Source organism: Mycteria americana, chromosome 7 (genome assembly GCF_035582795.1).
Source record: "Mycteria americana isolate JAX WOST 10 ecotype Jacksonville Zoo and Gardens chromosome 7, USCA_MyAme_1.0, whole genome shotgun sequence".
NCBI lineage: Eukaryota > Metazoa > Chordata > Aves > Ciconiiformes > Ciconiidae > Mycteria > Mycteria americana.
Window position 1 is genome coordinate 58,101,845 of NC_134371.1, and position 13,379 is coordinate 58,115,223.

The 13,379-nt window shown below is 47.0% G+C and overlaps 1 protein-coding gene across 6 annotated transcripts in view; it reads left to right on the top strand.

Moving 5' to 3' along the window:
* Nucleotides 1–13,379, top strand: part of ST3GAL3 (ST3 beta-galactoside alpha-2,3-sialyltransferase 3) — a 190,788-nt gene that overhangs the window by 161,676 nt on the left and 15,733 nt on the right. For all 6 annotated transcript variants that reach the window (XM_075508606.1, XM_075508602.1, XM_075508603.1 and 3 more), the window contains 2 exons: nt 326–472; nt 10,879–11,025. In XM_075508606.1, the coding sequence (XP_075364721.1) occupies nt 326–472; nt 10,879–11,025 (294 nt within the window). The remainder of the gene's footprint in view (nt 1–325; nt 473–10,878; nt 11,026–13,379) is intronic.

The following is a 13,379-nucleotide window of genomic DNA, read 5'->3' on the forward strand; positions in this document are numbered from 1 at the left end:
GAAGTGCCAATAAGAGTGAAAAGATGGCACCAGGGAGGGGGTCATTTGTGCTGAAGCCCAGGCCTCTCTGTCTTCCTCACGTTTATCGTCCAGACTGGCTCAGGTGCATCTGCACGTGCTGCTGTCACCCCTCCAGGATGCACCCCCCACTACAACCTTATACTAGTGCCTTGTGGCAGTGAGCAGGGACAGCGGGAACTGCTGCCAGTAGTGCATTTTCATTATTATTTTTAAAGAATAATAGCAATCTGCTATCTTTTGTATATAATTGTGTTTGTTGTTTTATCTTTCCTTTTTTTTTTTTTCTTTTTTTTTTTGTTACCAGAGTGCCTCTGATGGCTTTTGGAAGTCAGTGGCAACCCGTGTCCCAAGAGAACCTCATGAGATACGTATCCTGAATCCCTACTTCATCCAGGAGGCAGCTTTCAGCTTCATCGGACTGCCTTTCAACAATGGCCTGATGGGCAGAGGGGTAGGTATAAAGTGAAGCAAGCAAAACCACGGGGAAGGACGAGAGACCAAGCAGCAGAGTAGGCTTACGCTGTTCTTACTTTTCTTTTGGGCCTCCGCTGTTGGATATTGAAGGGACTTTGGCTCTGTTATGGTGGCAATGCTCAGCCTCCTTCAGGCCAAGGCAAGATCCTTCCTTGGAACACACTGAGGATTTTGTGGGGGATCATCAACATTTCAGCAGTGCCTTGAAAGCAACTGCAATTTTAGCATCCCAGGCTTATAGTAAAAGAGGGTAAAGGTTTGTTTTATGAAGCCTTTGGGGAGAAATTCTGACCTTACAGCGACAAATTTTATATGTAAAAGCTTACAAAGGAAAACAATGCAAAACACAGTTTTAGGTCATAGTTATTAACAAAATACCTTCATGGTCATTCTCGTGTATCTCACCTCCAGTGCAGCTTTTTGGAGTGTTAGTGTGGAGCAGGTGGTGACTTGCATTTTCTGGATTATCTCACACTGCAACGCTGTCCTCAGAACCTATTTATATTTGCTCTACCTAATATATCAACCATTAGAGAAAGTATTACTTGGGTAGATAAATTACTCATGTACACATGTGATATAGTTGTTGATAGAGACCACACGTGACATTTTTGGGCACATTAGCACAGCTGACAAACCCAGAGAGAAGCAGTTTTGCTGGCCAAGGTCTGCTTGCTCTGCCCCTGGCATTGTCCTTCCATAGTTATCAGTACAGGAGATTTGCCATGTCGCAGCATGGATTTGGACCAGACAGAATAGTGCCTCATTTTCCACGCTGTCTTCAGAAATATTAGAGACATTTGTTTTGTGCAGATCAGAGGGGTGGGTGCCTACAGACAAGAAATTCACTTCTTAAAATGCAGTGTGCAAGATGTGCAGAGAGATTCAGCCACACAGAATGGGTCTTTTGTAAAATGCATTGCTGCTATGTATGTACAGAAGCTGTCCTGGGGTTCTGGAAGCACTGGATTTTTACTCTGTGCACTGAAGATATCTTATCCCAAATATTCCCGTCAGCTAGGAATTAACTTACTTCACCTCTCTGCATTCTCCAGAACTTACCCTTGGGAAGGATGTGGTCTTGATTTGTCTTCCAGAAAATCAGGACTGCTGCCCCAGCAAAGGACAGAAATCATCAGACTTTTGCCTTTATTTTCTCCAGATTTGTTTTTATTTTTAAACACGTTATTTTAATACACAAGATATTACTTAAGCTGAGAGGAGAAGAGAGAATCCGGAAATGAAAATGCTGTGAACTGAAGTTTATGAGGTTTTGATAGGTTGTTTAACACACATCAGATTGGGAAATGAAGGCATTTTAATTGAAACCCGATGTTTCACTTCATGAAAGTCCATTTGAGCATTTAAAAATAGTTTATGGAGCTTTAAGGCAAGCAGTCTTTGCCCATGACCCCCGCTCGATTGTGTAAATTGTAGTTCATTCCTTCAGATGGAGCAACAGGAGCTCTGCAGGTGCATCTGTGGGGCTGGGACGTTAGTATACCCTGTGCTGTCTGTGCAAGGACTCTTTAATACAGTGATTCGGACAGAGTTTAAAAACAGAGAGAGAATATTTCTAGCCTGTGGGTACAAATTTACTGCAGACATCAACTATGGACTGCTGTCACGGAGCTGCTGGGACTTCACGCTTTAGTGAACGCTGCTGCCATCAGTGCAAAGGCTCCAACAGAAGCTAGTGCTGCCAGTGTAAAGAGGGAAGAAGAGTCTGAGTAGGGTCCTGGTGATACAAATTTGCTACAGACCTTTTTTCACTGAGAGTTTAAATGGGAAGAGTGGAAATCAGAGCCTGTAGACCAAGAATCCAACTCTCGTTAAAGATTTGAGAGAGATCCAGCAATATGAGTGAGGCCGCTAGAGCAAGGAGAATTGCTCCACGAGAGTCGGTGTGACCCAGCAGCCGCAGAGCATAGCTGGTTGGGTTCGGGGTCATGCTTTAGAGATGCGAGACAGCCTGGAAAACTTTACTCAGGAAAGAAGCATACGAAGATGGAAAAGGAAAATGCTGAGGTCTAGTAAGCAAAAGCACAGCGAACAGTATGTGTCCTGAGTTTCTCCTGAGGAACCAGGATGGGGGCAGATGGGTGCCCTCATGCCGCAGTGTGCTGTGGTATGTTGGGCAGGCTACACACAGGAGGGTCAAGGCTGGGGATGCCTTAGTAATCAAGGCCAACACGAAATCCTCGTAAAGAGCAGTAATATTCCACTCTTCTGTGGTTCTGATGCCTAAATAAACTTCAGTGCTTCTCTTGCACACCACATATGGTAACAATGTGCTGCCAATTAACTTTGTAATTTGGGGGCTTTTTCAGCAAGGTTGAGGAGAGCTAGTAAAATAGTTTGGGGCTGATCTCAAAGCGTTTTTCCCAGGATTCAATAAAGGGTGAATGTAGTAACATCCCCTGCTTTGATAATGTAATTTGGGCCAGATGGTTCTGGAGGATAGTGGGGGGGTGCAACTCAGATGTGCATTTTGATTGCACTTGTGGCATTAGTAGCCGAAAGTCTGAGCAAGGAGCAAAACTGGTCACCTACAATGAACAGGGAGTGACTACTCTCTGGGACCAGTAAAGCTTTTCAGGAGTTTCCTCAGTCCATTTACTGAAGTCTTAAGAAGAGGGAGAGGTGTTTCCTACTACGTGTGGACTTCTCTTTTCTTGGGATAAGCAGCTGATAAAGAAAAACTTTAGTTTAGGATCCTAGCAATGTCTGGGGAAAATTAAATGTTAATGCCTGAAGATGGTTTAGCATGAAAGAAACGAGCTAGTAAAGATCCTCTCTCTGATTAAAGAATCCTCTTAAGGAGTGGGGTGCAGGCTTGGCTGTCTCACTAGCCAAAGGTGTACGTATGTGATTTATGTTTAGGTGGAAGTTCTGTGTATACAGGTGTTTTGGGCTTGAAACCAGACATCACTGGTATTGCAGCTGGTAATTCAGGCATGCAATAACCTACCTTAGACTGCAGACAGCTTACTGGGGGACAAGCATGACGTTCAGAGGCGTCATTGCCTGTTGCATGTATGACACTAGGGATGGTTATTGCCATGGTGCTTTTTGCTGTGTAGTGCATAGTCCCGTGCACTCAGTAGCTCTCAGAGCCATTGGAGCAGTGGCTTTCTGGCTCCTCTGGGAGCCCTGAGCATGGTGTGAGGTGGCCAGGAGAACATTTCAGATCACACAAATTATCAGGACTCTGAGGACTCCAGTGCAGACTGTGGCGTTTGTTTCTCTCTCTCCGCTGGCGCTGTGCATCCATGGAACTGCTTATGATTTAACTTTTTATGAGATTAAGTTCTGCTGCCCAAGACTGTAAGCCTTTGGTTTGTTCGTGTGCTGGAAATGGCTGAATCTGTAGACCTCTTAGATAAAGCATCCTCCTCTGGACTTGACCCAGCCTCAGCACCAACTTGGAGAAGGAGGAGCCATGTGCAGGAGGTGTTAGCAGGCTGCATCAGGCACCCGGCCATGGATTAGCACCTCTGCAGAGTGCTGACAGCCCTCGTGCACTCCGGAATTAACCTCTGATGCTGGAGTGTTAGCACGTCCTGCCTCAGGCCTTCTCTTTGCTGTTACGTGGTTTTGCCTGTGGGCAGGCAGCCTTTCTGGAGATGCCAGTGGTGACCCTTTGCTCCTTAGGCAGCTTTTCAGCTCCCCTGGCTGGTCATGATGACCCTTTCTCTCATTACTGCTGGCTTGCCCTGGTGTCAGCAAGCTTTGTCTCCTGGGCTGTTCTTGCTGGACTGTCACTGTGTGAAGGCCATGTCTTGGGACCTGTTTGGTCTTTATGGAGCAGGAGAGAGGTGGGGGGTGGCAGGAGCAGAGCAGTCTGGAAAGCCAGTTGCGTGCTTCTTCTAAGGCATCTCTGACAGCATCTTCTAAGGCAGGTAGAGGAACAGGTAAAGGGCCACTGCAGCTGCAGTCAGTTAAATATAGAGACTTAATGTCATTGTTAAGCTTTGGGTTTGCAAGACGGCACATCTGCTTCGTGAACTGGACTGTTCAATCCATTACCACTGCAGTGCGATCAGTCCATGAGCAGCTGGGGAATGGACACTCAGACAAGCCATTACAGGGTAGCAGGTAAATGCATACCAGCCGCTTCTTGGTAAATACCCAACCACATGCTTCTGCACGATAGATGCAAAGTAACTGAAGGGGGTTTACTTTTCAATGAAAGACTAGGCCATGAACTCCCATTTAGCATAGGGTGAAGCATACATGTGGTTACCACAGAGCAGCTAGCGTGTAGTAACATCATGCCCTTGCTCGCCCTCTGTTAAACTGTTAGGTCTTTAAGAAATACTGCCTGCGTTGCACAGGAATCTGCTCTACAGCAAATGGTGAATCGGAGCTTGTGCATCAGGTTAGACGTGGTCAAAGATACTTGATTTGGGCTAAGTTGTATAGGAGCTCAGCAGTTAAATGGCAGAATGGAAACCTGCTGGGCAGCTAGCTTGTCATGTCTCCAGCAACAGGCCTCTGGCCTTCCCTTTTGCTCTGCCGCAGACCACCAGTTCTGGAGGCTCTCTCCCGCTTACAGCAAAGGATAACTAGGGGACGTGAAGCAATAGTGTTGGAGATGCTCTGCTTTGTCTTTTGAAGCCCAATATTGCAGCTGATTGTGCATGGATGGAGGTGGCTGTGGGAGCAGCACTGGGGGTTGTGAGCCCCTGTGACAGGGACCACTCTGCAGGTACTTCTCTGCTCACAATAAGTGATGCTAAATTGCTTTTTATGCTGTATTTCCAAACTTGCTAGCTAAGGAAAGCAAAGGGTAGGTTTGGGGTTGTTCCTATGCAAACGTAAATGAACAAAAAGAAAATACAGTGACTGTTGTGTATAGCATGTGATGGCTGTTATAGTTTTGCTTTGTATTTCTTTTGTTTTGACTTTATTGCTGTTAGGTGATCAGGCCTGTAACTGATAAAACTAAGGTAGCAATTTTTCCTAGGTGAGCAATTTTTCAATAAAATTAATTAATAATAAATTAATTGATAGATTAATCTATTAATAAATCGATATATTTTTATTTATTAATATATAATATTTATCTGTATTCTAAAAAGATTTATTCTTTAGCAATGCTTACGCTTTTAGTGAAAAAGGTAACAATTGGAATAGTCTGAACAATCCAATATGTCTTACCCTGAGCTAAGTAAAATCCCATAAATAACTGGAATTCATTTAACGTATTAAGGGAGTCAAATATTTCTAAAAACAGATTTACAGCAGTCATTTCCTTCCAGTCCAGCAGGCAGTGACACAGGAATGACCCGGGCATGGAATGAAAAGCAGCAAGAGCTTTTCACATGCACCAAGCAAAGAGCAGTTACTGTCCCCTGGTTCAGTTGCCGGCACTGGATCTCCAGCGCAAGCCCCCGAGGTGATGCTCAGCCTCCATTAAGTCCAAAGGAGGGCTGGTGTTCATTTCTGCTGACTGGCTTCTTTTCTTGTGTGAGTAAAAGTCAGTCTGTAAAGCCTCTTCAGAGGGACCAATGGAAGATGAAACAGCAATGTCTTGAGGGGAAGCCTTTGCAGCAGAGAACAGCGTAGGAGCAGTTAGGAGAACCTGTCCTATATCTGTCTGTACTGCTAAAGGCATTTCTGGTCCCCTGACCTGGTGGTGCAGACTGGCTGTGTTTGCACCGCACAGAGCTTGCAGTGATCCCTGACGCAGCACAAGACCAGAGGTCTTTGCCTCTCTTGTCTTTCTGCTTTGCTCACCCAGGATCCACCATGCATGTGCTCACCTCACCCATGGAGGACATGTGCCAGCGGGCCCCTGGAAGGAGCCACGCTCTGGATGCACAGGCAGCCTTTGCCCAGCACTGCTGCGGTGACATGTCACTCACCACTGCTGTGTTTGCTGCTTCTGTTTGTCAGATGGCCTTTTGGTGTCGTCTCTGGCTCGTCTGTCAGTGTGCTGCGTTCTCTCAAATGGGACCAGGCAAAAGGCTGATCCCTAGGGAGCATTATATTAGATATTACATTTTCCAGATGTTTGGGCTTAGACAAGCAGGCCAGGCTTGGAAATGTGGACTGTGAGTTCAGGCCACGTTATCCAGGGAGGTTGCCCTTGCAGTTGTTTACCAGTGCTGGAGAGGGGATGCTGAACCTGGTACCCACCATGGGCCCCAGCTGGGACGGAAACCTACGAGACACAGTACAGGGTACAGAGCTTGCAAGCCCAAGTTCAAGGCTTGTGGCAGAGAACCGGCAGGGGGAGAGGACTGCCAACGCTTTCTGGGGTCTTGCCATTCCCAGCTCTCCCTGACTGGTGGGCACCAGTGCAGGTCAGAAACTCATCATGGCCACATCTGGAGCAGCAGTCCTGCTGGGCCACTCCAGGCAGCCCCATGCCGTGGCCTAGCCTGCACTGGCCAGTCTTTGTGCGGCTGGGAGGCATCCCAGGAGGCTCCTGCCTCAGCACTGGCCACCGTTGGGCTGCCATTCTTCAACCGTTTGGTTGAAAGCAGCATTGCTTGGTGGTACAGGAATACCCAGGCACATAGAGGGCCATGAGCAGGAAGACAGGCTCTAAGCTGGTCCAACCCCAAATTAATATTCCTGGGGCAGGATGTTGGGATTTGGGGTTTTTTCCTTAGCAATGGCCTGGAATAACAAGAGGCCTGCTCAGTTGTTTGAGAGAGTTTTACTTTCATAACTCAACGCAAGAGGTGTGGTGGTTGCTTTGGTATGTTTTTGGGGCACGGCACAAGGGTGTGTGTGGCAAGATAGCACTGACGCATTGTGCAGGGCATAGCAAGCCAGGTTTGGCACAGCCACGTCCATGATGCCTAATTTCTTTTGGAACATCCTGTCCCCCAGCTTGTCCTGAAGGTTGTACGTGGTTCATTAGGTCCAGATTAGAGCTTAGCAGCAAATGAATTTATATGCCTGTGTACAATCAGGAGAGCTTGGAAGCTGTGTAGATGGAGCCAGAGAATGATTATAACCATTTCCTCTCTCTGATACATGTCCCCTCTCATTTGCCACTCCTCTGCTGAGAGGAGAGGAGAGCCCTTTCCCCTGGACCTGGAGAACGCTGCTGAGTTAGCTTCTCTGCAGCACAGCCTGGGACACATCCCTAGATCCTACAGGGCCTTCTCTTTCCTGTACCACAAGCTGGACATGAGCCAGTGCTTCATTTTCAACAGAGGGAAGGAGTAGCAGAAGCTCAGCAGGCTGTCACAGGAGAAAACTGCTCAGTTTCTACAGTTTAAACCAAATCAGGACCAAAGCACTATATTAACTTACTAATGACATGTAGTTAACCGGCAATCGTGCTTCTTTTATGCCTCTGTTCGAGCTGGCTCCTTTTTTTTCAAGCCTCTCTAATTCCCCAGTTACTGTTTAATCTGTCTGATGGTTGCTTCTTCTTTGACACAAGCAGTTTGGAGCAAATGCCCAGTTATGTGTCTTTGATCCAGGCGCATGTGGGTGCACATAGTGTTTGTACTCATGTTCTTCTCTTAGCAGGTGCTGTTATCCATGCCGTTTACTAAGGGTGGGCTCTGCAAGCATCCCCGTGCTGCCCTAACAGTTACTGCCCTCAGTGAATAGCAGGGATAATAATTTTTACAGTATTTTCTAGGTGGTCCTCTCTAGCCCACAGGGTTCTGACTGCAGCACTGGGACGTGAGGCTGTATCTCAGCAGTGAAGGTGTGAATGGCTGCAGATCTCTGTCTTCAAGGGGGACATGCGCACTAGGCTGTAGCTACCATAGTATTGGAGGGTGCTAATATCAATAAGGCATAATTTAATCAAAAACTGCCATCAGATCATCAGTTTCTGAATGTGATTTTAGGGTAACACAAAACTATTTTGCTAAGAACACCATGTGATTTTCTGGTAGTTCTAGGGGCCAAAGCAGATACATCTACTACAATCTGAGAGGTTAGGAAGTCTTTGGTAGTCTTTGGTATTTTAATGATTTTTGAGAGAGGAGCAGGCAGTACTGAGATACTGGCATGTCAGGAACTACTGAAGAACAGAAGCAGATGAGAAAATTGTCTCCTATTTTTCCATAAAGGCCATTGGAGGTATTACACGTAGAAAAAAGTCAGGCAGATATTTGGTGACCAAAGGAAAGTTCACTTTTGATTTCTGTAATCTGTTATTCTCCAAACAGAAATAAGACTATGCTTGAAAGAAAGTTATGGTGGTTTGGCAGTCCTCCCGTAAGGTTGGGTAGTATGATTAATTCTCTGTGGTTTGTAAGACTCACATTAGAAAGTTAGCTCTTAAATGTTAACTTGGCCAGTGAAATTCCCTCCAGGCAAAGACCCTGTGTCTCCCTTGAGCTGTACCGTGGGAATGGGCCCAGTGCAAGTGTGGGTTGTGTTAACACCATCTTATTCCCAACAACGACACATTCTCAAGGACCTAACCATTTACTCACTATGTTTTGGACACTGTAACTACAGCTCAGCTGAGGGAAGGGGTTTTGTGGCAAGTCAAGTTACCAGCTGATGCAATGCCAGCGACATCCGAATGTCATCTCCCATGTCAAACATAAAGATGAGAATATCTGAATTTGAACTGCCATGCCTGGGAAGACAGGATGTTCTTGCATATTTTGAAATTCAAGGGAATTTTCTTATCCTTGCCTAACAAACTTTTTCCAATTTTTTTTAAAACCCTCCTGGATATTTTATGTCTACCAATGAATTAACAATTAACTAAAGTAACCAGAATAAAACCAATATTGTTTGTGGTGAGTAAGAATTGAAATTAAGCAGCGAGAACAAAATGACTCTGCTGTTTTTCCTAACATCTAGAGCTGGCACAGGAGGACGTCGTAAGGTCTTTTCACTTCGGATGTGCACTCTTACAGTTGCACTGCAAATGTTTGAATTTAACGTCTCACTGATTTAGCCGTAAGCGGTTTTTGCACATTTGTCTTCAGATTAGTGTAATTCCAGTGCACTGTAGTGGAGTTCCCCATAGCACATGGGTTGTGCTCCCAACTCTGCACATCTCAACTAGGGTATGGGTGGCATTCTTTGCTTAGAAAATGTTGGTCTTGGGACTGGTCAGGCAATCAAAAGTGAGCAAAGTAGTGTGCTGCCAAAAGCTGGTTCCTTTGAGTGAGAGGCAGAAACTCAAACCATTGTGTTCCCAGTCTGTTACGAACATCAGGTGAAATGCAATAGCATTGCTTACTGGTCCAGGGTAGACCATTTTAAATGCAGAACATAAGCGTGTGGTTGGTTTCTACATCTCAGCTAAGAGGCTGTCACCCTTGGTGACTGTCTGAGCGTTTCCTCTGAATTCATGATACTTTTGATAAGGCCGCTGTTGGACGCTCTACAAATGAAGATATGTGGGAGGATTTCTCAGCCTCTCCCTAGCCCCTGGGGTCAAGCTGCCTCTGGATTCATCTGGCTAAAGGGGAGCTAGAAAAGTCTGTGAGCTGGGGTTTTACACCGGAAACGCTCGTCTATCACAGCGGTCATGTTCATCTGAACGCCCAAGAGGAGTTGCAGCCGTACAGCACCGCTGTCGCAGGGCCTCGGTGGAAGGCAGATGAAATGGGAAGGGCTGAGGCTGGACTTCGGTGCAAATGGCAGGTCAGCAGACGGGAGAGGGCAGTCGGGGTGTCCCTGCTCAGAGTGCTAGCACCCATCTCTGACTGGGTTCCCACTGCTCCTCGTCTTCCCAGTATGCTGTGGCTAGGAAGGCTACGGCACAGGCCAGAGTGCCCTTTGCTGTGGGGTGCCCCTGAGCAAAGGAAGGGGTCTCAGTGCACGCTGCCGACTGGCTCTGCCTGATCTCCCCTCCATCTCCCAGAGGTCTTTAACAGCCTCCTTAAACTGCTTTTGCTATCAATATAATAAAGAATTTGTACTGTTCCTCACTTCTGCTCCTGTGTGGTGGCCCGTTTAGGATCAGTATTCCTCCTTAGCCTAGCTGGAAGCCAGTAACGTGCACAGAATTGTAAGCCAGTATCTACATCTGTTTTAATTTCAGAAAACTAACATATCCACTCCAGCTCGTCTGCTGCCCTGTTCTCAAGACAGCGAAGTTGTGGAAGGGGAGTGTGACCATTTGCATTAATCCCTCTGCCCTGCAATACTCCCCTGGGGAGTCAGGTCATAGAGCCTCAAACAAGAGCCACTGCTTTTGTGCTAGATGCTTTGCAGGAAGCTGGCTAACATATGATTTTCTTTACAAGCTGGGAGGCTACTGACCCCACAAGCTGGCATTGGGCAGCTGATGTGCAGATGTAGGCAAATACCCTGTTCCTGATTTTCTGCTTAGTAGCAGCAGTGCCCTTGTGAGCAGAGACAGTAAGAGGAAATCTTTGATTATAGAAATGGCAATCTGCTAATGACTTCCATTCCTGCTTTCTCTCCTCTCAGAACATCCCCACCTTGGGAAGCGTAGCAATAACCATGGCGCTCCACAACTGTGATGAGGTGGCGGTAGCTGGGTTTGGCTATGACATGAGTTCACCCAATGCACCGCTGCACTACTATGAGAACATCAAGATGTCTGCCATCAAAGAGGTAGGGAGCTCCTGCTGAGCACATCTTCCTCCCAAGCCCGCCGACCGCCCCGACTCCAGAGCCTGACTGGGATGGTGATGTCAACTTACAGCTTTCCTGTATGGGTCAAAACACAGCTCCGCCCATGCATTTGCCTGTAAAATTCTAGACATTCTCCCAAGCGCAATGTGTGTTAAAAATGGTTATTTCTGCTGGGAAAAGTTCTCTGGAATGTGTATATAATGTGATTCCTTCTTGGAGCAGCAGGGAAAAGGTTCACATAAATGTTCACTCGAGTAGGGTGAAAGGGAGCAATTCTGCTCTGGGGTTGAAAAGATGTGGCCTCCTCCTGCTTTTTGAGCCATTGTATTGCTCTCTAATCCCTAGGCTTCTTTTGCTAGATGATCCCCTCCTCAGCCCCTGTGAAATGTGGGGGAGGTGAGATTAGCCCGTGCATGTTAGCTCTCAGCTGACTGTGCAGCAGCAGCTAGCTAGTGTAAACACATCACGGCTCTGTGGAGACTGCTCTTTATAAGCCGGATCTACATTAGAAACATTTTCTGGTACTATCACAGTGAGATGAACAGCATGTTTAGAGGAACAAAAGCTCTCGTGTTGGTATAATGCAGCAGGATAAAGATGCTCTTTCAGATCTGTCCATTTCCTGTACCAAACTAGAGCAAACTTGGACACTGGTCAAAGCTTCTATAGCAGGAGGGTTTGCTGCTTTTTTGGTAGAGCTCAATCTTTCCTAGCACAGATGTGGCCCAGGTCTTTCTAAGATTGCTTCCCCCTCTTCACTGGCTCCTAGGTAGGGAAACTTTCTCCATCCTACTCCACGTTGTGAAGAGTTGTATTGTTCATGGACAGTAGCTGTCTCCTGGCACTTGGCCTTTGTTCACCTCGAGCGCTTTGCCGTTGATCCAGGCCAGGAGGGAAGGTGGAAAGTTGTGTTTTTCCAAATCACAAGATTGTACATATCTTAGGACTCTCACAGGCTGCAGGCCGCATGACCCTAGGCAGACTGAGAGGAATTAGAGATCAGTGATTAGTCAGCTTGAGAAATTAGAAGAGTGTGTCTAATTATCAGAGTAATGAGGCTTTAGAACAACCTCTCAGCAGAGGCCAAGAGAACAAACTGAGTTTGGGAAAAGACCGTGAGGAGGTCCCCAATATATCAAGGGACTGGACACTGTGGTCCTGAGGTACCTTCTGGGCCTGTGGAGGTAGCAAGAAGGTCTGCCTTGCTGAATGGAATAACCATGGATCTAATCTGCGCTGGCTGGGAAAGTGAGTGCCCATTTACAGGATTTAAGGGGTATGTCCAGAGAGGAAAACTGAATTGAGTCACTATGTACAGAGGTGGTGTCTGCCTTGTGAAATCCCCGAGCGGAAGATAGCTGAGGAGTATCATTCTTGCAGTAGTAGAGAAGGTATCACATTGGCTTGCCCAGTTCTGACTCTTTGCTGGGCGTCTGCTTGTAACCACTGCCTGGGACAGGACCCTGGGCTACCCAGGCCCAGGTCTGAGTCAGTACAGCTGGTTCCTTAATCTTCCAGCAAAGACACGACTACACCAGAGTGAAAATGGATGCAGATGTCTGGCTCCAGCAGTGGGTACAGAGACTGTTCATGAAAGTTTCAGGAAAAGCTTTCATCTCTGTGGTGCCACCGTGTCCACCCTGGTGAATCAGCTGCCTTTGGTGGAGAATCACTCTTGCCCAGTTGTTCCTCCTGTCTCATAAGGATGTCAGTCCCACGGTCTGCTCTTGGACACGGGGACACTCACAGCAGGTGTCCTGTGCCACGCCTGTTTTGCAGCCTGGTAGGTGTCTCTGACCTCAAGGACACCTACATAGGAGCTGACAAGAATGAAGTCGTCTTGCTCTTGATCTTACATGGATCAATGGGAAAAGCTGGCAAGAAGAGTTGGATGATAGAGTCTCTGGTTGAAGTCACCGGTTCAGATCACTTGGATCTTTGATTCTGGAGGCCAGCACCCTGAGTGGGATGCAGAAGCCAGTGGAAGACAGGAGGGAGTCACCCTTGAACACCATATGTGGTCTCAGGAATAAACCTTGCATGGCACAGGGCAGTAGATGAGGATGGAGATGTGAAATGCAACCAGTAGGGTCTCCTAAAGAGACCAGTTGGTGCCTGGTTTGTCAGGCCTCTGCTGTCTGGAAGCTGTCAGTCATCATGTCCAGGATGTTCTGCATGGAGGTGAGGGAGCGTTGAAAGGTTCTGGTGAAGCCTCACTAATTCAGATGTCAGTGGATTTGTTTCTGCAGCCCGGGCTGTTGATGAGAGCTCTGCAGGCCAGCGGAGCTGGTTCTAGGAGGAAGGTTCCTGTTCCACTTGAAGGCTAATTATCT